Source organism: Apodemus sylvaticus, chromosome 8 (genome assembly GCF_947179515.1).
Source record: "Apodemus sylvaticus chromosome 8, mApoSyl1.1, whole genome shotgun sequence".
Taxonomy (NCBI): domain Eukaryota; kingdom Metazoa; phylum Chordata; class Mammalia; order Rodentia; family Muridae; genus Apodemus; species Apodemus sylvaticus.
Window position 1 is genome coordinate 54,263,104 of NC_067479.1, and position 26,624 is coordinate 54,289,727.

Sequence of the window (26,624 nt, forward strand, 5' to 3'; positions counted from 1 at the left end):
AGACAAATACCTTATGTTTGTTCTAATCTGTGGATTCTAGATTTTACATAGATACATAAAGCTATGAATTTCAATATGACAGGAAGGGGCAGAAGACTCGGGAAGGGAAGAGTATGGGAGGATTTGTATGGTCAAAGTACATAATGCACTGGAAAGAAATTATGAAATCTAGGACTATATAGAATGATAATACACCAAACAAAACAAAGAAAAAACTCAGATCAATAAAGAGCCCACAAGAGTCTGATGGAAGTATGCATGGGTTTTTGAATCTTGGGTTTTTGTATCTTGAGGGCTGTCACATCCAAACTGGGGCAGGGGAATTTCTTGGAACACAGTTCTGAGGGGATGTGATTTCTGAGATGAGTATGTTCTATAGAAGATGGCTTTTCAAGTGACTGAACTTTGTAGATTCAAAGGCTCAATAGTATGTTGTAGTAGAGAGTCTTTAAGTAAACTGCAGATTTTCATGTAAGATTGATATACAGGGCAGAAGAGTGGTCTGCTAGTGGCCTAGGGAAGCAAGAAGGGGCCTGGTCTTTTTGCCTTTTGTTTGTTTTGTTTTTGTTTTTTAAGACAGGGTTTCTCTATGTAGCTATGGCTCACTCTGTAGACCAGGCTGGCTGTGAACTCAGAGGTCTGTTCTCTTCAGCCTCCCAGTGCTGAGGTTAAAGTCATGAGCCAGCACCACTTGTCTGGGGCCTGGACTTTTAGTAGTCTTATTCTTACCTTAGCCATTAGAAACTTGCTGTTCCCAAGCTATAGAGTGCCCTAAATAAAGGGTTAGTTTCAATGGGTGCCTTAAGAGGAACTTTACATTTTCAGTATTACACGTCAGATGGTGCTTCTCTAAGGTGGGACAAGAGTGGTGACTAATCTTAGTTATGGATTAGTAACCATTCTGCTCAGTATATTTATGTAGGGAAACATGCAATTTGCATTCTTCTACCTTTTTTTTTAAACAGTACAGTTTTTGTTATCTCAAGATTAAGCATTGACTTTAAAAGCTACAGGAAGGAATAGGGAGTGTGGTTCGGTGCTAGAGTACCTGTCTAAGCATGTCAAATATCCTGGGTTCTATCCCCAGCACTGGAACAACATCAATCTCAATCTACATTTAAGATGAGGCAAGATTTAAGATTTAAGAAACTAGACAGAAACACTTCAGGACTCAAGTAGCAGTGGGATGTATGTTTAATATGTGTGAGACTCTTGGTTCTTCCGTAACACTAGAAGGAAGAGGAAAAACATCACAGCAAATCTTAGTTATAGTAAGAGTTCCTAACGATTTGTTATTTAAACACTGATATGACCACAAGTGAAAAGTTCTATTCAGAATACATAAGTATTCTAAAAGGTTATCTAAAATTACCTTTATACTCTACATACAATAATATGTTTTTATGACATAAATTACATTTGCACTTAGATGTTGTCCTTCAAATATCTCATTTTTTATATTCCAGTATTACAAAATTTTAAAAATCTAAAATATTAAATGATTTTTGGTTCTAAATATGTTGGGTAGGAAATGTTCAACCTGTGACAACGTTTTTGTTTTCAGCACTGTCTTGTGGCATTTGATGACCCTTGTCTAGCTAAAATTCTAATAAGTGAAATGTATATGTAAAATAGTAAACAATAATAAAGTTTATGTGTAATATTCTATAGTTCACTTCTAGACTGATCTTACTTTGGATCTGGACTCAGTATGTTTTAAAATTGAATGTACATAGTATAAAAGTACTTTAATGAAATCTACTTATGTATTCTAATAGATATAACACAAAAAGAATAATTGCCAATTTCTTTCTTTTGAGGTTGAAAGTCTTTCTAAACGCTATGAAGAAGTTTATCTTAAAAACAAAGATTTAGATGCAAGACTATTTTTGGATCATGATAAAACACTTCAGACTGATCCTATAGACAGGTATTGCAATGACATAACTTTTATATATTGGCATGCTTTTTATTTGGATTAATAATTACTCAGATATGTTACATAGATTTTTATTAACTTAGAAATCTTTTAACATCTTTTGTAGCAGATTATTCTCAAATGTCTTTGTCTAGTGCAAAGGTAGTTCTTTAAACATACAATTAATAGCAAATAGAGATTTAGTGTAAAGTATTTCTTAAGACAATTTTCTGATTTTGTGTTTGTTTGTTTGGTCAGCGAGATAGGTTTTAAATGTGTACCAAAAGAAAATGGTTATACTAATTAGTTTACTCGAGATTTCTCTTTCATTCCATTCTTTTTATATACTGTTGCTTAATATTTCAAACAATATTTTAAGAAAATATTCTTTTATCAAGTAAGATTTCTAAAATAGGAAATGGCTAAGAGTAATTACAGTTTTAAATTATTGGTTGACTCTTTAAGAAGAATTATTTTACTGTGAAATTAAAACATGTAATTTATGAGTTAAACACAGTAAAATGTTTTTAGTTCTAAGTAGAAATGAAATCTTCGGACATCATAGTCACTGAAAAAATGGAATCTGCAGTGTTTTAAGATCCCACACAGCTCAGCCATTACACCATCAGCCAGAAAACATCTTCCGCTCTCCAGAACACTGTCCTCCGTGGTGGGCACATGACTTTCTGTAAAGCCGTGGAAGGAGAGCCACGCTGGAGAACCGTGGTGACAAACAGTCATACAAGCAGCTCTTAGTTCACAGTACTTACCACATAGCAAACAATTTGTGCAATGCTCTCAACAGCAGGAATTAATTATTGTTATTTATTTAATAAGTAATAACTGCTTTTTGATACATAAACACAAATTGTAAATTTCAGTATGTGTTACTTTACTTATTATTTAGTTTTGAAACAGAGAGAACGCCACGAAAAACCAACCCTGATGAAGAGGCAAGCGTGGTCACTCCACACACTCCGGTTAGGTATGCCTTTTCCTGCTTCCGGTTTTCATTAGACTTGTTCATTCAGTCTGTGTAAGTGCTTTATACTTGCTCTTTGTTGGACTCTGTGTTTTCACAGCATGTAACAAATATGTATGGAGGACTGTTTTGTTGATTTATGACTTATGCTACAAACATAACTTGATTGTTTTTACGTATTAGGGGCATAACTTAAAAAGTATGTTTCGGAGGGACTCATGGCTCCAGCTACTTATGTAGCAGAGGATGGCCTTTTCAGACATCAATGAGAGGAGAGGCCCTGGGTCCTGTGAAGGCCCCATGCCCCAGTGTAGGGGAATGCTGGGTCAGGAAATTGGGGGAAGGGGCTTGGTAAGCAGGGGGAGAGGGAATGGGATGGGGGTTTTTGGAGGAGTAACAAGGAAAGGGAATAACATTTGAAATATAAATAAAGCAAATATCTAAAAAAAAAAAAAAAAAAGTATGTTTCACTCAGAAAGGAAAAGCATCAATGTTTGATGTTACATAACCTAAAGTTGTTCTGTGTCCCTGCCTCACTAATATCCCACTTTGGTACTAGTGATCAGACCCAGCTGAATGTTCCACGTGCTTTGCTCCATTTCTGTCCGCCCTCACTACCTTTGTGCACCACAGCTCTCTTCTTCTTGAATTCATTTAGTACCTAACTGCTCGTGTCATTCATTTCTTCCCACTGTAGCTTTCTCCTACCAATAAACCTGTTTTCCACAGAGCCTAGAAATAATAGTCTGTGAGTGTAAATCCAATTGTGTGTGTGACTGCTGCTTGAACCCATTGCTTACTTCTAGTTGCATTTAGAATACAAAGCAAATTCCTTAACCTTGCCTAAGACCTTACGTGGCCTGCTTTCTGTTGCCTGGCCAACCACGGTTTGTGCTCATTACTCTGTGTTAGCCGCACACTGGTCTTTTCTTAGTTGTTGAATTGTCAGACCTCTTTTGTACTTGAAAGCTTTCACACTTGGTATTCTTTCTTGAAATTCTGTAGACTACCATCTGCTCTTCCTTTGTGTTCACAATATAACTATAAATCCATTTACGTGTTTACCTGTTTTTCACTAATACCAATAATAGCCTTTAAGTTGTGTTCCATATGGACCATGGGTTTTTATTCACAGTTTTAATAATTAAATAATTAAGACCTGTCATGGTGCTTGGTACATTGCAAGCAAGCAGTGAGACATATCAACTGACAGTAGATAGTAAACAGGCTCATTTTAGTAACAAAAAATGTATGAAATTTTGCCTCAAGTGAATTTTATCAAAAGGTAATATTATATAAAGAGGCACTGAAATGTGGCACAGCATAATGGATCTGGGAACTACTAATTGCTCTGTACTGATTGTAAGATGGGGGAATAAATTGCAGGAATGGAAAACAGGTCTTAACTAATACGCCATCTTCACTTTGCCTGGTACATGATGTGGTCTGTGTTTTAAATGGATGATATACACAAGGAAGAATAAAAATAGATTTCATTTCTCAGAGAAGTGATTGTTTGTTTGTTTGTTTGTTTGTTTTCCCAGTGGTCAAATTCAAGGCTTTGCACATACTAAGCAGGTGCTCGATCATTGAGCTACATCCCCAGCCCAGACCTTAGCTTTACAGCTTTACCTGTCAGTGGGTCATGAAGGAAAACTGAGTACAGACAGGTTAGAAATAGGACTATCAGCGCATCTTAGTGCTTAGACCCGAGTGCACATGAGAATAACCTGAGGAATTCTTTTCCTGTACATGCCTTTGCCTCTCACCCATAGTGATGGGAATCTCTGCACTGACCTATTGGAGTAGTTCAGATGAGTCATGTCAAAGGACTGGGTCAGCTGAATAGTGGTAGGAATGAAGGACCAGGGACATGTGTGACAAATGTGATGCATTCATGTTTCACATACCAATCTTAATAGAATATATGCAGATTCTAGTAAGCAGCAAGATACAAAGCACCCGTAGACCAGGAATTATCAGGGCAAGTTAAAAACATGAAAATACATGTATCTGCCCAAAGCCAGGAAGTATAAAAGCGAGAGGCAAGGGTTGACCTGTGAGGAGTGCAGCCAGAACCAGAGAGAAATTAGACTGCAGTTAGCAGATATGGCTTGGAGCCTAGAGCAGAAAGCCAAGAATCCGAATAAAGGCTCAAGAAAAAACAAGTGCTTGAGTCAGCTGCTTCAAAGAAGTCTACAGTTTTGTTCTTAGTAGTTGGTCATTTATGGCATTAATCATTGTGACTTAGGTTTATCTCTAGTAGCTATAAAAATGTAGTGTGTAAAATATGAAGTATAGAAAACTGAGATCATGGCATGTTTTGTATTATATTTAAATCAGCCTTCCAGCCCTAAACAGTTTGTAGTTCTTGAGACATCCTATACAATGTCTCAAATGCAAAGCTACAATACCAATCTTTCCTATATTCTACAGACACAAGTGTATGTCTGCATGCAGTTATAGAGTGGAGGTCCCGAGAAACTGGCACATATTATGCTTTAGCAATAGTGACTTTAAAATATTTATTTATTTTATATCACTCTCTTCAGACATACCAGAAGAGGGCATTGGATCCCATTACAGATGGCCATGAGCCACCATGTGGGTGCTGGTATTTGAACTCAGGACCTCTGGAAGAGCAGTCAGTGCTCTTAACCTCTGAGCCATCTCTCTAGCCCCAACAATAGTGACTTTTACTCAAGACCTTACTCTTCTCCCTTGAAGGAGTAACAAAGGCTCTTTTAATTCTTCACATGAGTTTCTAAATATCTTACTGTCTTTATTTGAAAATGTATAAAATTTATGGACAGATAGTGATCCTTTATTTAATCTCCAGATTTGGGAGGTTGAATCGAGAGGGTTGTTGCAAGCTTGAGGCTAGCCTATACTATACAGTGAAGCCCTGTTTTGGAGAGTTAATTGTAATATTTTCTTGAAAGAATAGCATTTTGAAGCCAGTTATGTATCCATATAATATGAAAATATAAGGTATATTTTCTGGAAAACGTCATTAGTTTGACAAATAGTTCTCTATCGATAGTATTGGTACTTAGTTTTATTAGTAAGTGTATCAGTTCTGTACTTATACTTAATGATACTACTTTTCTAAAAGACTTAAGGTGTAAGTTTTAAACTATACATGCTAAGGGGATTTTATTTTATTTAGATAAGGTCTTATTTCAGGGAACTTCTTTCAGATACATGGTACACAGGATATGTTAAGAGATAATGCTTAATAGTGATGCCTTTACTAGCACTTCCAGAGTGTTCATAATTGTTTTGGCTATCCTGAATCTTTTGTATTGCCATATGAATTTTAAGATTATCATTTTAATTTCTGCGAAGAAGTGTATTGGGATTTTGATGAGGATCCTATTGAATCTGGGCTTTGGGAGGATTGTGTAGTTCATAAGCCCATGCTCCCACATTCCCCTGAAGAAAAGACAGCGTCTTCAACCATCACAACTGGTCACACGTGCAGGAAAATGAAAATAGTTCCATGTCTTACACAGAATTTGACCAGGTTTCTGGGGCGAGTTCCTCCTGCCTTTGCTTCCCTCAGCGGACTGTGACTTAGGATACGTAGCCCTTTCTCCTCCCACCCCAAAGGAGATAAGCTCAATCTGTGTGATAAGTGTATTCATTCATTCTTTCTTTTTTTCTCTCAGTTGCTTAATGCTTCTTCCTGTGTTCTCTTCTCTAGGACGGTTATGAATACTATTCAACAATTAATGGTGATTTTAAATTCTGCAAGTGATCAGCCATCAGAAAATTTGATTTCCTATTTCAATGTAAGCCATATATAAACTATCACTTGTGATATCTTAAAAGAAAATTGAAATTAGAAGTTAAAGTGTTAAGTATATTTTTAAAAACTTCTTTTTTATCCAAAATGTACTTACTTGGTATTTTATTTGTTGCTCTTTGAATTGCTCCAGATTTGATGGTTATTTTATTTAAATATTGTTAGTTTTTCTTATGTTTGCAAAACTGCAGCAGCACCGAGGTCTGTAGAGAGCAGTTAGAGAACCTGCCTTTGTACTTTCAAAATCTCCCAAGTATTAATCATCCTATAGCAATTAGACCATTATAGTTCCAGACTTACCTTAATGTCAGGAGTGAATAGCAATAGGTGGGTCCTTAGTTAACCCATTAACCGAGGCTCAGGACTTTTCAACTCGAAGGCCGTCTCAGTCTGTGAGGTCTGTCTTGAGCTATTGAAGGTTTTCCTTGTGTAGTTTATTATCTGCACTTTTTGGTTTGTCAAGTTCTGAAACCCCTTTTCCAAATCACAGTTGCCTCTCTGGGCTCCCCCACCCCGGGAGAGCTGTTGTGATAGGTTCGATTCAGGCTCCCTGCCTTGAGGTTGTTCTCTGCTTTCAGCACAGGTAGTTCAGTTTTAGATAACTTGTTCCCTGTCACCCTTGTATTCAGAGTCATTCTGAATAGCAAGTGGCATTGCTTTCCACTGCGGATCTGAAAGCCAGAAGACTTGGTGTTTGCTCAAACCTTTACCTGGCTCTGAGGCTCCTGGGCTTGTTCTTATTCGCTTTTTGGCTAAGGCTCTGCTTCCCCTCCCCCTCCCAGGCTGGGCGCTCCCAGTAGGAGCTGGTTTTAAGGCTCCCTTCTTTTCCAGTGTCTGTCACTACCTTTGTGATTTCCAGAGCTCTTCCTTTTATCTTTTTGCAATAGAGGATGGGTTATTCTGACTCTTTCGCCATAAAACACAGGGCAGCTTCTAGTTCACCCCTTTTTCAGGGACGCCATTTTTTTTTTTTTTTTTTTACTTAGATATATTCTCTAACAATTTTCTTTTAAAATTAGTGCTTTTATTTTTGAGGTTATACTATAAATAAATTACTCTTTCTTGTATCTTTTCCCTCTAAACCTTCCCATGGCAATTTCTTTCTGGTAACTCCAAGGTTAATTTAGGGTTATGCTGTGTGTGTGTGTGTGTGTGTGTGTGTGTGTGTGTGTGTGTGTGTGTGTCTATTTTTAAGATCCCATTGCTGCTGAATCTTCTGTGAGTCTAACTATTGTTTGTTTTAGCTAATAGAACTTACCTTTCACATAGCCCTTCCCACTCCTAAGAGACCCGGAGCTTGATATTTGAAAGCTCCTGTTGTCTTTCCCTCAGAAACACAAGACAGAAATACTGGTGACTGGCGCTAGCATCTGCGAGTGGCCTCCTCATTTTGTCTCTTGCTTAAGGGTTAAATGACAGGGAAATCCATAACCATGCCACACCTGGCTGATAGCCTTTATAAATTAATTATTATAAATAAGTGCCTTTTATATTTGCTAATGTTCTATCTCATACTATAATCAGTTTTTATCATAGTATGTTGTTATCTTCTACTGTATTATATCCAGAGATTAACAAAACAAGTTCTGTCATTTTATCCATAATAATTGTTCAAATATGATTTTATTTGCCCAACTTATAAAGTTATAATTCTATAGGCCAAGAAATATTTGCCATATATCTACCTAATTGCTTACAGCTTTTAGCAAGGATAATGTAGATGCTAAAGAAAGATAATCTCTCTTCCAATATCTTCTTGAATACTTACTTCCATCTTAGAATTAGGTAGGAGCTCTCTTTTATTTGAGTTACTTTAGTTAGACAAGAAATTCTGGCTCAAGGACATTTTCTTAAGCAGAATTTATAGCTTAACTTTTTAATGAATTTGAAGCTTCATGCACTTTCTGAAGACAACTGATGTGTAGATGGCAGGTGGCTCAGAGCAAGCATTGTGGAGACCATAAAGTTTTTCTGTGGCTTTTTTTATCCTCTTCGTCTTCCTCTTTTTTCTTTTGGTTTGGTTTTTCTCTTTTTCTTTTCTCCTTTCCTTTCTCCCTTTCTCTGTCCATCCATCCATCCTTCCATCCATCCATCCATCATGTCCTCAAACTCATTATTTAGCCTATGCTGGCTTTGACCTCAAAAATCTTACCTCTACCATAGCTGGAAATTTTGCTTCTTTCTTTTTTTTAAATGTAATTTAATTTAATTTAATTTTTTTTACTTCTTTCTATATTCAGTTTTCTTTGTTTTTTTGGGGGTGGTGGTGGAAATAATGCCATATTTCCTATACATAAAGTCTTAGGAATTATGCAAACATTTTGAAAACAGTAATATTACACCAGGAAATGGTGTCTGTGTGTGTGTGTGTGTCTAATGTTCCTAAGATTTCTATGCTATTTTCTTTAGGAAATACAGAATTATTGATATTCTAAGGTGTGAGTTACATTTTTAGTGGCATTGTGCAAAGAATTATAATCTTAAATTTAGAAAGTTTATTTTTAATATATTTTGAATATATATGATCCATCAAGATTATAAAAAATAAAATTAATCTGATTATAGGAGACATGAATAATGTTTGTGATATATTTTAATATAGCATAGTATAAGTTTTAGACTACTATAATACATCACTTGTAACTATTCTCCTGACTTGTGTACCTGAAAATACAAAGAAATAATATTCTTAATTCTGCATTTTCTTAAAGCACATTTCATAAGGAAATGAAACAAAACTCAAATCTTACTTTTACTTCGTCATTTGCTTTTGAGTAGTAAGGTTATATACATGTTAAGGTAACCCTTTTTTTTAAAAAAAGTTGGGGTTTTTATGTATATAGGTGTTTTTGTCTGCATTTATGTTAATATACTATGTGCATATAGTACCTGTAGAGGCCAGAAGAGGGCATTAGATCCCTGGGACTGGAGTTAAAGAGGGTTAAGCCTCCATGTCAATGCTGGGAACCAAATCCGTGGCCTCTGAAAGCCAGTACTCTTAACTGTTGCCTAGCATCTTTCCAGTCCACTAAAGCAATCCATAACTGAGGGTACTTTATGAGAACATATGATAGATGCAAAGGCTGATAAATGTTTTGTCTATATCCTTTATTTGTTTAAGACTGCTCTTCTTAACCTGTGGGTTGTAACTTCACTGGGAGTTGCATATCAGATATCCTGAATATGAGATATTTACATTATGATTAATAGCAGTTGGAAGATTAGTTATGAAGCAGCAACAACATTTTATGGCTGGGGGGGTCACTACCACATGAGTATCTGTATTAAAGGGTTATAGCATTTAGGAAGGTTGAAAACTACTGGCTTAAAATTTCAGTAGCAGACTGGTCATGTTCTATAGTGTTAATTGCTTTTTTTGTTATAGTAGAAGTATTTACATGTTTTCACAAGCAAGCAGCAGATCAAAGTTATTTACTAGAAAAGAGGAAAATAACTCTGGTCAAAAAGTAACTTCAATATTTATTTCTGTTTATATTTCTTAAAGAATTGCACAGTGAATCCAAAAGAAAATATCCTAAAAAGAGTAAAGGATGTTGGACACATCTTTAAAGAGAAGTTTGCTAACGCCGTGGGGCAGGGATGTGTTGACATTGGAGTACAGGTAACGAGTGCGCATCTGTTAGTGCCTCCGTATAGAGCTCTTCTGTCAGAGCCGTCTGTACTGCAGTAGCACTGTGCAGTCATAGAAGGGAATGGCCGGAGGGCTGTTCCAGCTGCTGCTTGTGTTTGCTGCTGCTCATGGGAGACTGAAGGAAGGTTGCGAACTACTGGTTTAGAGGATTATACAAAAATTCTTTTGAGTATATGTAGCACTCACGCTCTTGTTTTGGAATAAAAGAATAGTGCTTGTGTGTGTGTGTGTGTGTATTTGTAATTCAAACACCGATTCTTTTTAATTGATGAGAACTAATCATTTGTTTAAAACATGTACTGATTAGATCAACTTTGGTGGGCTTTTTTTCCTGTTTTTTTTTTTTTTTGTTGTTGTTGTTGTTTTTGGCCTGTGCTAAAAAAAAAAAAATTATTGAGTTTTACAGACAAACTATTTTTTTATTCTTAGCCATTTCAAAAATCAATATTCATCATCGTCAGAGGATTATACTAGATGTGTAAAAGGTTTCAAATGGTACTGGTCACATAGCAAGTGGCAAAAGCTGAAAGTGAGCGAAGAAACATCAGCTCCTAGACACACTGCGCTGGCTGTCGGGAATTCACCTCAGCACTGGTTCATGCTAAGCCGTGGACTTTAAATAGACTAGCCATATTCCTACAAGGAGAAGAATGTGTTTCAATAAGAGTTTAACAAAAGTCAATTAACTTTTTGATTTTCTGAAACAGTAAAACCTTATTATTTTTCCTTCTGTTCATAGAGATATAAACTTGGGGTCCGATTGTATTATCGTGTGATGGAATCCATGCTTAAATCAGTAAGTTAAAGAAAACAAAATAGAAAAAATTCAATGCTGACACAAAGAAAGCTTCAATTAAAAATGTAAAAATTTATCTGTTTTAGGAAGAAGAACGTTTGTCCATTCAGAATTTTAGGTAAATATTTTCTCATTTTAATAAAATGATTTATTTCTATAAAAGCCATATTTAAAACTATTCACTCTTTCTCCTTTTAGCAAACTCCTAAATGACAACATCTTTCATATGTCTTTATTGGCCTGTGCTCTTGAAGTTGTAATGGCTACATATAGCAGTAAGTTAAATTTTAATAAATAAGCACTGTAGCTTAATTTAAACAAATTCTTAAGTTATGTTGTGGTTTTGTGTTGTTTTGGTTTTTTTGTGTCTATCCATGTGGTGAGAAGAAAAAGTCATACTGTAGATAATATATGCTAAACCATGTAATTGGCAGTTGCAGCTGTTTAAATGGTTTACCATGTCAGTCATTTAGGTCATCTGGGGGAAAGAATTTCCTAGGCTTCTGCTCCAAGTGTATTGAATTCAGGAAAGGTAGCCAATGAAACTGCTCCAGAGGCTCGAGAGTATATAAAGTGCCGTGGAATGTTCGAGAGTATATAAAGTGCCGTGGAATGTTGAAAAACAGCAGTGTGACTTTGTCCATGAGACCAGGAGCAGGAGTCCACCAGAAACTGGATACTTCCTAATTGGTTGCTGTTTTATAATACCTATGACAGTTTAATAACAGAATAAAAGCTCATAACTGTTTTTAAAGATATAATTTGAAAAATATATTACTTTTCTTTTTTAATATATTACTTTTCATACGTTGTTGCAAATGTTAAAATGTTTCACTTGCAGAAACAAAAGAGGAAGAGTCATCTAAAGATAGATAAGCAGATAAAGGAATTTAAATAGTAATCAACAAAACTGAATCTTCATAATAATCTGTACATTTTTATGAGAAATCATTTTCTAATAAAGCTAGCAAAGTCTCTTCCTTTTCCTTCTGAAGTGTTAAGAACTGAACTCAGTGAGGGACTTGGCAGCCCAGCTCCTTTATATGTACTGGTTTTAAGAAAGGATCTCAATAGGCATTGAACTCAGTCTATAGACTGACCAGGTCTTGAACTTGTAATTCTCCTGCCTCAGCCTCTTGAGTATTTGGCATTATAGACCTGCAGCATCAGGCTCAAGGACAGTTCTCACTATGTAGCCTTGGCTGTCCTAGAACTCGATATATCTGTAGACCAGGTTGGCCTCAAACTCAGATCCACCTGCTTCCACTGGGGTTAAAGGCGGGCACTGCCTCTGTCAGGCTAATGAGCAGAATCCTAAAAGCATCACCGGTCTTCCATTAAAAAAAAAATAATGTATGTATGTGAGTACACTGTAGTTGTCCTCAGATACAGCAGAAGAGGATGTCAGATCTCATTATGGATGGTTGTGAGCCACCATGCAGTTACTGGGAATTGAACTCAGGACCTCTGGGAGAGCAATCAGTGCTCCTAACCACTGAGCCATTTCTTCCTAACCAAGCAGTAATGGTAGTTAAAATTGATATGATAGTGAATTGCTGGTAAGATACCTGCCTGGGTGTTAGTGTAGAACATGTAAACTTGTGCAAATCTTACAGAAATTATGATTCTTATCTCTAAGGAAAATGTGTGCACATACACTTAACATTTGGAACCCAGTTTCTTGAGAGTCTGCAGACCACAGTATAAAAAATACTTGCTGTAAATAAAAAAATGCTTACCCTTTTTTTCCATATGTTGATTCTGTGTTATAAGATCTTCCAAATCTCATCAGTTCAGACAATAATATTTCATATTGACACATTTTTTTTCTTGTTTTTAGGAAGTACAATACAGAATCTTGATTCTGGAACAGATTTGTCCTTCCCATGGATTCTGAATGTACTTAATTTAAAAGCCTTTGATTTTTACAAAGTGATTGAAAGTTTTATCAAAGTGGAAGCCAACTTGACAAGAGAAATGATAAAACATTTAGAAAGATGTGAACATCGAATCATGGAATCCCTTGCATGGCTTTCAGTAAGTGATTAGCTAAATAACTGAAGGTATTCATGTGTAAGTGACCTGCTGGTGAGAAGGTGATTCTTTAATGAATCATCAGCATCCAGCCTAGGAATCAGGTGGAATATTGGGATGGATGGTGTGTGGATGGATGTGAATCCATGGGTGTGAAGGCAGCTATGTGAGCTGCTTGCTGTATGGGAGACACTGAGGACAGCAGGCCAATTGGCCTGCTGAGCAACTTCTCACAAAACTTGGCACTTTAAAGTCGAAGACTTGAAAGTAACGAGGCCATTTATTTAAAATCCAAGTGCTACTGTTCATAATATAAATGTTTACACTTTTTAAAAAAATTAAAAGATTATGTACATTTTTCTGTTTTATCTGTTTGATCATTTTGTTTTAGTCATAAAGATAATAATATTAAGTCCACATTATTATTTAATAGTAGATACTGTTTTTATATCATTATAGGAGTGGAAACTATGTGCTGTGGTCAACTTAGTTATAGAGGATGCAAGCTATTGATAAAGCTTTTGTTTTAATAAAGACAATAAATCCTATATAATTATAAGATATTCCCCTAAAGCACTGTTATATTCAAGTTTATTTTACTGAATAATACCTTGTGGTTTACCAGATTTTCAGATTTTAAAATAATAATTCAAACCATATTGCATGATAAGAATATTTATTTCTTTGATTGATATGAAACATTGATATGAAATGATATGGAACATTGATATAAAATGAAAGAAATTTCAAGTTTTGGAGCATCTTCAGTTTGGGACTTTTTTTTTTATTAGGAATACTTAGCCAGTGAGAGTCTATACAAATATTTTTATTTTGTAAATGTTGCTAATGTCTGAGTTTTGTTTTTTGGTGTTTTGGATTTGTTTTTTTCGAGACAGGGTTTCTCTGTATAGCCCTGGCTGTCCTGGAACTCACTTGATAGACCAGGCTGACCTCAAACTCAGAAATCCGCCTGCCTCTGCCTCCCAGAGTCCTGGGATTACAGGCGTGCGCCACCACCGCCCGGCCTAATGTCTGATTTTTAAATTATAAAATTATGAGATTGTTAGTAGATAACTTTGAGATGAGTCATATTATGTTAACATGATATCGTATATTTTTCCTGTAAGAATGATTGCCATTACATTGGAAAATATATCACATAAATATACTTGAGCTTTCACAGACCTTAAAAAATTGAAATTTGCCGGGTGTAGTGGCGCACACTTATAATCCTAGCACCTGGGAGGCAGAGGCAGGCGGATTTCTGAGTTCGAGGCCAGCCTGGTCTACAGAGTGAGTTCCAGGACAGCCAGGACTATACAGAGAAACCCTGTCTTGAAAAACCAAAACCAAAAAAAAAAAAAAAAAAAAAATTGAAATTTGAGCCAGGTAGTAGTTGTGCACGCCTTTAATCCCAGCACTTGGGAGGCAGAGGCAGGCTGATTTCTGACTTCAAGGCTAGCCTGGTCTACAGAGTAAGTTCCAGGACAGCCAGGGCTATACAGAGAAACCTTGTCTCGAAAAACCAAACCAAAACAAAACAAAACAAAAACCTGAAATTTGGGCTGGAGAGATGACTCAGAGGTTAAGAGCACTGGCTGCTCTTCCAAAAGCCCTGAGTGCAATTCTCAGCACTCACATGGTGACTCACAACCAGCTGTAATGGGAAGAAGACAGAGACACTGTACTCACATACATAAAATAAACAAATCTTTCTTAAAAAACTGAAATTTTGGGTCTTGGGCTATGGCTCAGAAATTAAGAGTACTGGTCCAAAGTTCCTGAGTTCAATTCTCAGCTACCACATGATGGTTCATAATATCTATAATAAGATCTGGAGCCCTCTCCTGGTGTATAAGTATAGATATGGGAGGGAGAGGAAGGAGGGGGGGGAGAGAAGGATAAGGGGAGGCGGAGGGAGGAAGACATATAGAGGTCCATATCTCCAGCCCAAATTTCAGTTTTTTAAGGTCTGTAAAAGCTCAAGTATATCCATGTGATACATTTTCCAATTTTTCCAATATAATGGTAATCATTCTTACAGGAAAAACACGCACTATCATATTTATATGGCATGACTCATCTCAGCAGTTATAATTTAATTTCAGGTGACAGATGAGTTTTTCATTAATTGAATGCAACTATGTAATGAATACCCAGGTCAAGGTGGTTGTGAGCCACCATGTGGGTGCTAGGAATAAAATTCAGGTCATCTGCAAGAGCAGCACTTACTCCTAACTGCTGAGCCCAAGAGTTTTCTATTTAATTCATACAGCCATGTTTGTTTCTACCAGTGCATGAGTTTTGAATGGGTTTTCTCTGCCATTTTTTATTCACCATGTTTTAATATTTCACTTTGCTTCTTGTGGGAACATTCAGCTGTAGCCATGCTTCCTTTACTGACTTACTATGTTTATTGCCTATAATGTTTACCAGTCATTTATTGCCTTTGCATCTCATCAAATGACTTGATATGTATCAACCACCTGAAACAGTGTCTGGGGCCTGGTGTTATCAGATGTAGCAGTTAATTATATTAGTAAGGGACAGGGGTGGTCAGTTTACAATGATATTCAGGTTTCTGGCTTATGTAACTAGTGGCAGTGTCATTTAAGAAAATAGTCTGGGATATATGTAATTTTCTTGAGGATAAACTGCAGTTTATTACATTGAGCTTGAAATGCCTATAGGCCATTCAAATTGAGGTCAGTTGTATGTGTTGAGCTTAGGAAAGAATCTTAGGCTAGGAATATGAATGTGAAAGCTGCCACACATATATAATAAACATTACCATCTTTACTGCCAAATTATCTTATGCTGGCCAGTTTAATAAGCATTTTCTGAATGTCACTACATTTTTAACAATTAATCACGGTATTCTGATAGTAGTCTATCAAGTGGTAACAGTCTAGCTGAGGAAATGGATACCTAGAGAAGCTCACTATGTCTCCTCAAACCAGACAAGCTGAGTGGCAGAGGCATCATTTGAATCCTGATGCGCTTTGTCCAAGGCTGAGTTAATGAACCTTAGAGAACAGGTAATATCACTTAAGGAGATAATGTAATTTGGTGAAAGAAGGCTACAGATGGAAGACCAAGGAGCTCTAAGATCGAAAGGATGCACAGGAAAGAAAATATTCTGACTACAAAAGAAAGTGAAACTGAACACAGAGAGGAATAAAAAGCACGAATGGGGGAGTGCAGAGTACGAGGCTTGAAGCAGTGTGCGCCTGCTTCAGACATGGGAGGGGCAGCTGTAGGGACTGCAAGCTCAGCAGCAGGGAAGTCCACAGTCAGAGTCGCAGCAGTGACTTGAGAGTACAGAGAGCAGAAGCTGCACACCACTATGGCAGTGCCAACCCAGGGGCACTGTCCTTTAAAACAGAAGAGAGGGGATATGTTATGGGAAAACAAACAAACAAACAAACAAACAAAAAGCAACTACTAGTGGTTTCTATTGCTAGGAAGCAGTAGTGCAAATCGTTGTTTTATGTTGCTCATGATTTTGTGAGACAGGCTTTGGGAATAGCTTTACAGGGTTCTTGCTCTTTGACCCTGTGGTTATCGACAGTCTGAGCCAGTAGCTGCCTCTCAGATCCCGTCCGTCACTGCCAGGTTTAGATTTGACTGATTCTTCACTTGATTCTTCCTGGTTCTACATCCCACTCCACCTTGCCCTGCACTCTAGTATGAATGCTGTGTTTCCTCAGAGCACTTTGGTTTTAGAAGCTGGCTTCCAAAACGCTTCTGACAGGGCCACATCTGGAAATTACATGCTGGTCAAAACAGTCAACAATGGTTGCCAGCCAGCTTAAGGGATGAGGAAATAGCTAGCACCTCCTGTTTCAAGAGAATCAAGGTCACAGTTCAGAAGAGCATGTGCTGTGGCAAATGGGAAAAGTGAGACACATTGCAAGCAAGGTGGTTTGTGGTGTACCCTGGCAGGAAATTGAGGAAGTCTCCAATTAATAGCTTTTCTTTTTTCTTTGTTTGCTTGTTGCTGAGATGGAGAGGCTGAAGCCGCGCTGAGAAGATTGAAAGAGCTTATGGTTGGGAATTGTTCCTGTGGGATTGATAGAGAGCGGAGTGGACTGGTGAAGGGCAAAGAACTAACTGCCCTGCGTAATCTAGGCAAAACCGAATGATGTGTAGTTCTACCACCGGCCTGTATGATGGCATTCTTCCTCCAGAATCACCTTGCAGACATTTGCAAGATTAGAGCAGCTGACTTGTTTGGTGCACTGAGGCCTTGAGTACAGCTATGGAGGAGCAATCTGGTAGCAGTGCAGCCAGGGACCAGAACAGCCATTGCCAGAGAGCTTAGGGCTAAGATGTGACATTGTAACTGCATGGAGCCTATGAAGTAGAGATTTACATTAGCAGAAATGTTTGGTGACATTTGAAGTGACAACGTGATTGACAGAAATATCAGAAGTTTCAGTTTAATATTAAGAAACAGGAATTTTTATATTCATAGAGTGATCTCAGGAGAGTGCAGACCAAATAGGAATGGAAATGAAGATCCTGCAAAGAAGAGATTCAGGAACTAAGAAACTGAGAGGGTCAGAGTCACCCAGGCAGGACATGTGTGGCTAGGAGGAATGTGAACAAGGAACTAAGATTTCTGTGCAGAGGGGCCTAGGAGGGCAGCGGAAAAATGCCTTGAGGAGTTAGAATTGTAATGTTCTTTGACTGAGTTGGTAATGTATGAAAAAATGCTCTGTCTGGGGATGCCTTGTGAAACAGCTGTCTCGAGTAAGGAAACCTGCTTCAGCTTTCTTTGTTAGTGATGTGGCTCCCTCTTCCTTTAGTTTGTAAAAATAACTTATGTGTGCCATTTTCTTGAAGTGAATATCTTCATAAGGCAGTTAGATCTTCATTTGGGTTTTTATTGTCACCAGTCGGATGCTAATCTGTCTTTGAGACATTTGAAATATTTCCTTTCTCTGTCTCTCCCCTTTCTCTTTCCTCTTTTCCCTTCCCCCTCTTCCCCTCCTCTCTCTGATTTTCGTTTGTTTGTGTCTTTGGTCTTTGGTTCCTTTGCCGCAGTGTTCCCTGTGACCTTGTTTGCCCCTGGGATTGTGTGCAGAGTGGTGGTTCTGCCTTGTATCCCAGCTTCTGGGAGTCATGCCACCAGGCTCGGCTTCTGGAAGTTTTACAGCGGTGTGATTGTTGACATGGTTGCCACTAAATCCTCTCGGTGCCCGGTTTCTTCTTGGCTGTCTCTTTGTCCACTTTCCTCCTTTTGGCCGTCTTTTGCATTGAATATTTTAATCCATTTTATCTTCTCTGTACGCTTACTACTTATACTTCATTTTATTTTGTAATTGGTTGCTTTAAGATTTATAATGTATGGCCTTAATTTCTCAGTCTACCTTTGAACACTATTTTACAACTTTCGATGTAATAGAAGGACCCAGCAGCCAGGTGTACAGGACACAGTAGCTGCTACTCTGGAGGCTAAGGCAGAAAAATTGCTTCAGTCTAGGAGTTCAAGGCCAGCCTGGGCAGAAGAGTGAAACTTTGTCTTAAAAGCAAAATAACTAACAGATTAACTAACAGATAAATAAACAAACAAAGGAAAGAAAGAGTGGTGGATAAGAATGGGAAAGAGAAACATTTGAGCAGAATACTTACAGTTTATCTCTTCCTGCTTTGGGGCCGTTACTGTAATACATATTATCCAACCAGAAGCTATAAAAACAAGGCATGTCAGTTATCTTCCCTTCCTCCTTCCTTCCTTGCTTTCTGTAAGCCCTGGATGGCCCACAACTCTATAGGCCAGGTTGACCTGAGTCTCATGGAGATCCACCTGCCTCTGTCTCCAAAGTGTTGGGATTAAAAAAGCACACAGGACCATGCCAACCAAGCCTTTGCTTATCTTTTAGAGAAAGAGACTAAGATAAAAATAAAAGTGTATTTTTATGTATTTACATGATTTCTTTTTGTGTTCTTTGTCTTTCATGGAGATTTTCACTGATTTAGTTTCCTTCTGTCTCCAAGAACTTTTTATTTGTTCATTCACTTAAATTTTTTGTGTACACATCTATCCAATAGGACTTTTTCAACTTTTGTGTGGCTGGAAAAACAGGTCACTTCATGCTTGGAAGCTATTTGACTAAGCACAGAAATCTAGGTTACAGCTTTCTTTTCCTGTTTAAACAAGCTGCTACACTGTCTGGGTTTGCCTCCTTTTTGAAGTCACTGTGTGTGTGTGTGTGTGTGTGTGTGTGTGTGTGTGTATGTGTGTGTCTGCGTGTCTGCTGTAGAGTTATTCTCTTCTGGATCCCTGTAAGATTTTCTTCCTGTCATTGGTTCTCACCAGTTCTATAATGTGCCTTTTTATATTTTCTTTGCTTTAGATGTGAAAATGTAGATTTTATCACATTTGGAAAATTGGGCTCTTAACTTATATGTTCGGATATTTTTATTGACCTCTCTACCTTTTCTTTTGAGATTTCACTCTTTTATATGTGTGTTAAGTTGCTGTGGTCTTCCTACAGGCAGACTGCTGCCACACCCCTCCTCTTTAAAGGATGCTAGTCTGAGGTGGTTCATTTTATAAGTGTTTTATCTGCTCTTAATTTTATGTGCATATTAGATACTATATTTTTCACCTCTAGTAATTTTTATTTAGATTTCTTTTGTATCCCTTTAACAGGATTATGCTCCTTTGCCTGCTTGGACACATGTAACATAGGTATTACAACTTTTTAAACATTTATCTGCTTACTCTAATATCTGTTTCTTTTTAGATGTGTTTCTATTGACTGATACTCTCCTTTCTAACAATCACTTGGTTTTTTGCCTCTTGGTGATATTTTACTAGATGTTAAATATTGCGAATTTTGCCGTACTGGTTCCTGGGTAGTTTCATATTCTTAACAATATTCTTGAGTTGTGCTTCGGGACACATTTAAATTGTAAGTAGTTTGATGTTTTGTGCTCTCTCCCCTCCCCCCAGCTTTTTCTTTCTTCTCTCTCTTTTTCTCTCTCTTGTTTCTTTCTGATTCCAGAAACTTTTTCTTTTTCTCAAACAGCAAGTATTTATATCTAATTTTTCCCCACTATCCAAGAGATGATCTTTTAAGTCCTTTACCTGCTGTTTATAGATGGATCATAAATTTGTCTGCTATGACTGGTAGAAACCAGTTTGTACTGGTCCCTCACAGCAATGCCTCTGCTCTTTTCGGGCTTCCTCTTTAGTACTGGGGAGTTATCTCATGGGTGTGGACTGCTGTTCCCCAGCTGAAGTAGGTCTCCACAGACATCCTCAACTCTGTTCTGTTAATTCTGTCACCTCAGTGCTGTTGACTTGTGTTTGTTGGGGACAAGTGGGTTTCCATTTCCATTTTTTGTGTGTTGTGACCAGGATATTTTCCATGCAGTAAGCTGCAGCATGGTGGCTCATTGTGTACTTGGAGTCTCTCTCTCATGGGTCCTTGTCCTATTGTTCAGCACTTAAGAACTATTGTTTTATTTATTTCAGTTTTGTAGTTGTTTAATACCACAAAATCTGGTTCTTGTTCTCCACCAGGGCTGTCAGTTTCTAAATGTAAGGCTTTGTGATTGATGAAATCTATATAACTATTGAACTGGCTGGTTTTGTGTGTCAACTTGACACAGGCTGGAGTTATCACAGAGAAAGGAGTTTCAGTTGGGGAAGTGCCTCCATGAGATCCAGCTGTGGGGCATTTTCTAAATTAGTGATCAGGGGGGGGGGGCCCTTGTGGGTGGTACCATCTCTGGGCTGGTATTCTTGGGTTCTATAAGAGAGCAGGCTAAGCAAGCCAGGGGAAGCAAGTCAGTAAGAAACATCCCTCCATGGCCTCTGCATCAGCTCCTGCTTCCTGACCTGCTTGAGCTCCAGTCCTGACTTCCTTTTGTGATGAACAACAATGCAGAAGTGTAAGCTCAATAAACCCTTTCCTCCTCAACATGCTTATTGGTCATGATGTTTAGTCCAGGAATAAAAACCCTGACTAAGACAACTATAATATATAAATCACTGAGAAATACTTAGGACAGTGCTTCTGCATTAAGTGAGTTGGTCTCGTGGGTGCTGTTCTGGAGTACTGCTTACTCTGTGGGGACACCGAAGTGCTAGTAGTTCATTATTTCCTCTTGATACTCTTTAGAAAATTATGAGAAAGTGTGTGTGTAAATACTGTCAGACTTGCTGACTCATTGGATTCCATCCAGTCACCAAACACCAGGAAGTTTGCTTATGCAGTTAGTTTTTATTACTATGTTCTTATACATTAATTTTGATCACTATACTCTTACATATAAAGGGTAAACATTTTTCTTGTCAGTTTTCCCAGATATTACATGAAGCACAGTATTATACACTAGCACTGTGGTAATAAGCGATTCAGTCTGTTTGAGTCCTGATTTGGTAGCAAACTCATAACTAGATTTTTAAGATGCTTTGGTATTTTCTGAAAAGTCAAAGTTGACAGGAAGTAAACACAGAAGGAAGAAAAGCCTGTGGCTCTGTAAAGGCCAAAAGCAGAGCCAGAGAAAGGAGCTGCCTGAGTCTGTGGGAATCATTAACCTCTGGTGCACGCTGCACAAAGGTTGCGTGCAGTACTGGCCAGGAGACAATGTGCTGAATTTTTTTTTTTTTAAGTTACAGTTTACAAAGAATTGTGCCTTACAGGAAAACAATTGAACTGTAAGATAACGATTATTTGTCTTAGTAACTTTTAAAACAATGTTAGGACAATGAAACACTGCATGCCATTTTGACAGTTACACAAGAACCAGGCAACTGGAATGAAAATCTTCCATGTGGATTTTATTATTCTTAAAACCAATTCTTTCTGAAAAAATGTTACCACGATCTGTTTTTCTCTTTAATATCACACTCTTATTTTCCACAATTAGCTATTATGGTCCTGGATAACTTGGGAGACTTGACTTCACAGTCAAAGTGAAAAATATTTTATTTTGTTCAGAATACCTTGTTGATACTGGCTGAAATAGGGTTCCGGGGTATTCTAGGTTATGTGTCTCTGACAAAAAGAAGTGAGTGCAAATGCATAGTTGTAGCAGAAACTGTTTACTAAGAAACAGAGTTATAGCTAAGGGCTGGGGGCAAGGGCTTGAAAGCAAGCTGGAGCAAAGAGAAAGGGTAGAAGTCAGTGACCCTGCGATTTGTACAGTTCGGGCCTGATGTGTGACCTTGGGGTGTGCATTAGCTCACTTTATAACTTGATCTTTTCCATGAATTCTCTATTACAATGCATTCTATATACAACTTCATATGTTGGCAGTCTGATCAGCATCTTTACTCTCCCCCCAGGGGGTGAAGCTTAGTATTAACTGGAGTCCCAGGTTATTGTCAGACACCTGGAGTACTCTGTGCCTTCTGATACTGGTTAGTTTTAGCTGGCCTTGAGTTGGCCTTGAGTTGGGTAGGTGGTCATTGCTACCTAGGCCTTTCCCCCTGTATGCTGAGGCCTTCAGGGACTTCACTGTCTGCCTGTTATTCTAAATTTTCCATTAGTTTTAAGTTTTTCCAAACATTTTTCCTTCACTGTAGTTTGATTAGAGAGCCCTGATGTCTAGGCAAACACTTTATTTACTATGTCTCTCACATATTTATTTTAAGTACCTGGGTTGTTGTTGTTGTTGTTGTTGTTGTTGTTGTTGTATCATAGTAGCCTTCTAAAACACCATCTTGTATACTGCCTTCCACCTCATACTTGAGTGTAGTTAGTCTTTTTAAGTTTCTTCAAACCTTGTTCCTGTTCAAGAACCTGCAGGAACTTCTTTTGCTTTACAGAAAAACAGCCATTTTGCAGTGGCTCGACTAGCTTGGCTCTCATGGCTCAGCCCTTCTTTCTAGCCTACTTAATGACACTTTAGCCTCAGAGTTCTTTTCTGTCTGAGGTAGACCACATTTATCCTCTGAGGTCTGATGGAAGACAGGTGATCAGAGGACTTCAGTTTTATGACCTAGCTCTTCCATCTACATGCCAATGTCTTTTTTCTTCCTTTGTAACTTGATATGTAAATTTTTGGTTCTGTTTTTTTTTTTTTTTTCCGAGACAGGGTTTGGCTGTCCTGGAACTCACTCTGTAGATCAGGCTGGCCTCGAACTCAGAAATCCGTCTGCCTCTGCCTTCCAAGTGCTGGGATTAAAGGCATGCATCACCACCACTTGGCGTAATTTTTTTTCATTGTCTGAAAAAATTTATTTGATGGTTGGTGGTGCTCTGGAAGTTCCCTAGAGTCATAAGCTGAGAACATGTTTTACCACTTCAGAAAAGTCAAGAGATTCAAGTCTACTACAAATACATTGTTTTTAGAAAATTATTTAAAGGTTCAGAATTATTTGTAACTATTGAATGTGAACCCATATTCATTTGAATTACTTCATAGTTTCTAATGATTAAAGAAAAGTCCTTTTTTTAAAAAAAAAAAAGCCAATACAGGGGTCTTGGTTTCCTGTTCTTCCATTATCCTTTCTACATATTGGCTATTTTGAAAGAACTGTAATTGCCCAAGTGAAATAAACAAAACATGAGAAATAGCCACAAGCTTCCAAGGAGCTTGTGATCTAGTAGAGAAGTGAATTACAGTGCTGTGCTGTGCTGCGCTATGGCAAAAAAAAAAAAAAAAAAAAAAGGAAGGAAGGAAGGAAGACCAACCACCGACCTACTGGCAAGAGTCAAACTAGTAAACACACAGGGATGAGAGACAGCAGATTGGGGATGTGCGGTGGTGATGGTGTGGAAGTGGCTCTCACGTTGCCTTGCACCCAGAAGTCAGAAGCTGCAGCAGTAGTTTGTCTTATGAGATCTAGGCATGTCTAGTCTACAGAGGGAGACTCTGTCTTAACAAATACCCAAAGTAACCCCTCTCCAAATTACTCCTGCTAAGGATGAAAAGCCAGCCCTGTTAGTAAAGGAGATATTTTATAAAAGGGAATCCAGCAGGTAAGTTTATGTAGTAGCTTTGTGTGCTAGTGGGGTGGGAAGATTCTTCGAACAGTCTGAGCTCCCTTGCTCCTTTCACAAAGCCTATTTTAGTACTTTTGCTTTCAAGCTGACGATACCATTGCAGGCATTATTATGTTAGTGCACTGGAGCACTCATTCACTAAAGATAGTCCTTTTTTTGTTATTTTAGATTTATTTATTTTATATGTACGAGTATATGTGTGTATATATACCCTTGTGTGCCTGGTGCCTGTGGAGGTCAAAAGAAAACATCAAATCTTCTGGAACTGGAATTATGGTTCATAGGTGCTAGGATCTGAACTGGGGTTTTTACAAGAACATCCAGTGCTCTAACCATTGAGCCATCTCTCCAGTCCTGCGTGTTACACTTTCTAAACCAGTGCTTGTCCTCTTTTCTCACAAGTGGGTGCTTATTCTCAGTGTTTTGGGAACTTACTGTTGCTTGAATTTGGGGAGTCAAAACCTGAACTCTGGAAGCTCGAACAAGCGGTCTCCTGCAAGGTCACCTGTCTCCAATAAACAAGAATTAAGTAACAGTAAAGTGCAGAGAAAGATAAATTACCCTCTGTGGCACATTGGAAGAGGAACAAATGGAAATCAGATCCATCTGTGGATCCTGCAATGAGGCCTTTTTCTAGGGGTGGGCCCACTCATCACCTTGGCTCTGTTCTATTGTTGTTAGAATCTTCTTGCTGCCACCAAGGATTCAGCCTTTCCCTTCCATTAGCATGGAATTCCTAAGAAACTTTTAATTTGGGATTCATTGTTTCATTAGTTTGAGAGTCAGAGAAAAGCATGAGTGTCTATCTTTAGAATGTCTTGTTTGCCAACCTATAAGAAGTTGCCTTTAGAGCCAAGTGCAGTGATGCCTATCTAGGCAGGCAGGCGCAGGAGGATCTTTTTTAAGTTCAAGGCCACCCTAGTCTACAGAGTGAATTCTAGGACAGTCAGAGCTATATAGTGAGACCCCCCCATCCCTTTAAAAAAAAGGAAGAAAAAATGCAAAAGAATTTGCATTTAGCTTGCTCTTCTGAGCCACTAATTAAATCACTAATGTGCATACCCTTTATTCCCTAAGGCTCGAAGTATAACTGTTTGATAGCATATTCTTCCAGGGTAAGGGCTGTTTTCTCAATAGTGCATTTCACCCTTCAATGTACACAAAAATCATCTAGAGATCTTTGAAAATGCATATTCTTCTCAAGGAGGTCTAGGTGGGGCAATCTTTTTAAACTATACTTTTTATTGAGACTCTTTTACAATGTATTTTTATCATATCTTACTTCCATTCCCAATATACTCCTCCTGCTGTTCATTCTTAGGTCACTTTGTGTTTTGAGACAGGGTTTCTCTTTGTAACCCTGGTTGTCCTGGAATTCAATCTGTAGAGCAAACTAGCTTCAAACTCAGATCTGCTTGCCTCTGCCTCCCCAGTACTGGGATTAAAGCTACCTCCACCACTGCCAGCCTCTGTCCCTCTCCCTCTTCACTCCCCCCCTCTTTCTCGTTCCTTCCCTCCCCCTCCCTCCCTCTTCTCTCTCCGTCTCTCCCTCTTTCAAGTCATAAACCTTTTTAAAACATACTTTTTATTGAGACTTTACAATGTATTTTATCATACTTTACCTCCATTCCTACCCCACTTTTCCCAGATCTACTCTGCACCTCCTCAGTCTTTCCAAAATTGTCTTCCCACTTATCCTGCTCCTCTAAAATAACCCATTGAGTCTATTTTTATGCTGCCCATATACTCCTGGGTATGGGGCCATCCACTGGACCATGAACAGCCTACCAGAGGCTAAATCCCTGAAGATAACTGATTCCCCTTTCCCCAGAAGCCATCAGTTGTCACTAACTCCTAATATAGGGACTTATGAGCCCTTCTTCCTCCACAGAGTAGTAAGATTTTAGATGAACTAATATTCTTAAAGAGCTTTTAGATAAAACTCTCTATTGGTTGTTGTCTTAGGGTTTGTATTCCTGCACAAAACATAATGACCAAGAAGCAAATTGGGGAGGAAAGGGTTTATTGAGCTTACACTTCCATGCTGTAGTTCATCACCAAAGGAAGTCAGGACTGGAACTCAAGCAGGTCAGGAAGCAGGAGCTGATACAGAGACCATGGAGGGATGTTACTTACTGGCTTGTTTCCCCTGGCTTGCTCAGCTTGCTTTCTTATAGAACCCAAGACTACCAGCCCAGGGTTGGCACCAACCACAAGGGGCCCTCCCCACCCTTGATCACTAATTGAGAAAATGTCCCACAGCTGGATCTCATGGAGGCATTTCCTTACCTGAAGCTCCTTTCTCTATGATAACTTCAGCCTGTGTCAAATTGACACAAAACCAGCCAGTACAAAAGTCCCACAATCTTTGAAAATTCTTACATATTAAAATTTCAGTCCCTTTAAAATACCCAATCTCTTTTAAAATTCAAAGTTTTTTTTTTTAACACAATTAAAAGTCTCT

The 26,624-nt window shown here is 38.1% G+C and overlaps 1 protein-coding gene across 2 annotated transcripts in view; it reads left to right on the forward strand.

Moving 5' to 3' along the window:
- Rb1 (RB transcriptional corepressor 1) overlaps window positions 1-26,624 on the forward strand; it is a 134,002-nt gene that overhangs the window by 47,268 nt on the left and 60,110 nt on the right. For both annotated transcript variants that reach the window (XM_052190961.1, XM_052190960.1), the window contains exons 10-17: window positions 1,821-1,930; window positions 2,826-2,903; window positions 6,607-6,694; window positions 10,214-10,330; window positions 11,100-11,156; window positions 11,243-11,274; window positions 11,355-11,431; window positions 12,997-13,193. In XM_052190961.1, the coding sequence (XP_052046921.1) occupies window positions 1,821-1,930; window positions 2,826-2,903; window positions 6,607-6,694; window positions 10,214-10,330; window positions 11,100-11,156; window positions 11,243-11,274; window positions 11,355-11,431; window positions 12,997-13,193 (756 nt within the window). The remainder of the gene's footprint in view (window positions 1-1,820; window positions 1,931-2,825; window positions 2,904-6,606; window positions 6,695-10,213; window positions 10,331-11,099; window positions 11,157-11,242; window positions 11,275-11,354; window positions 11,432-12,996; window positions 13,194-26,624) is intronic.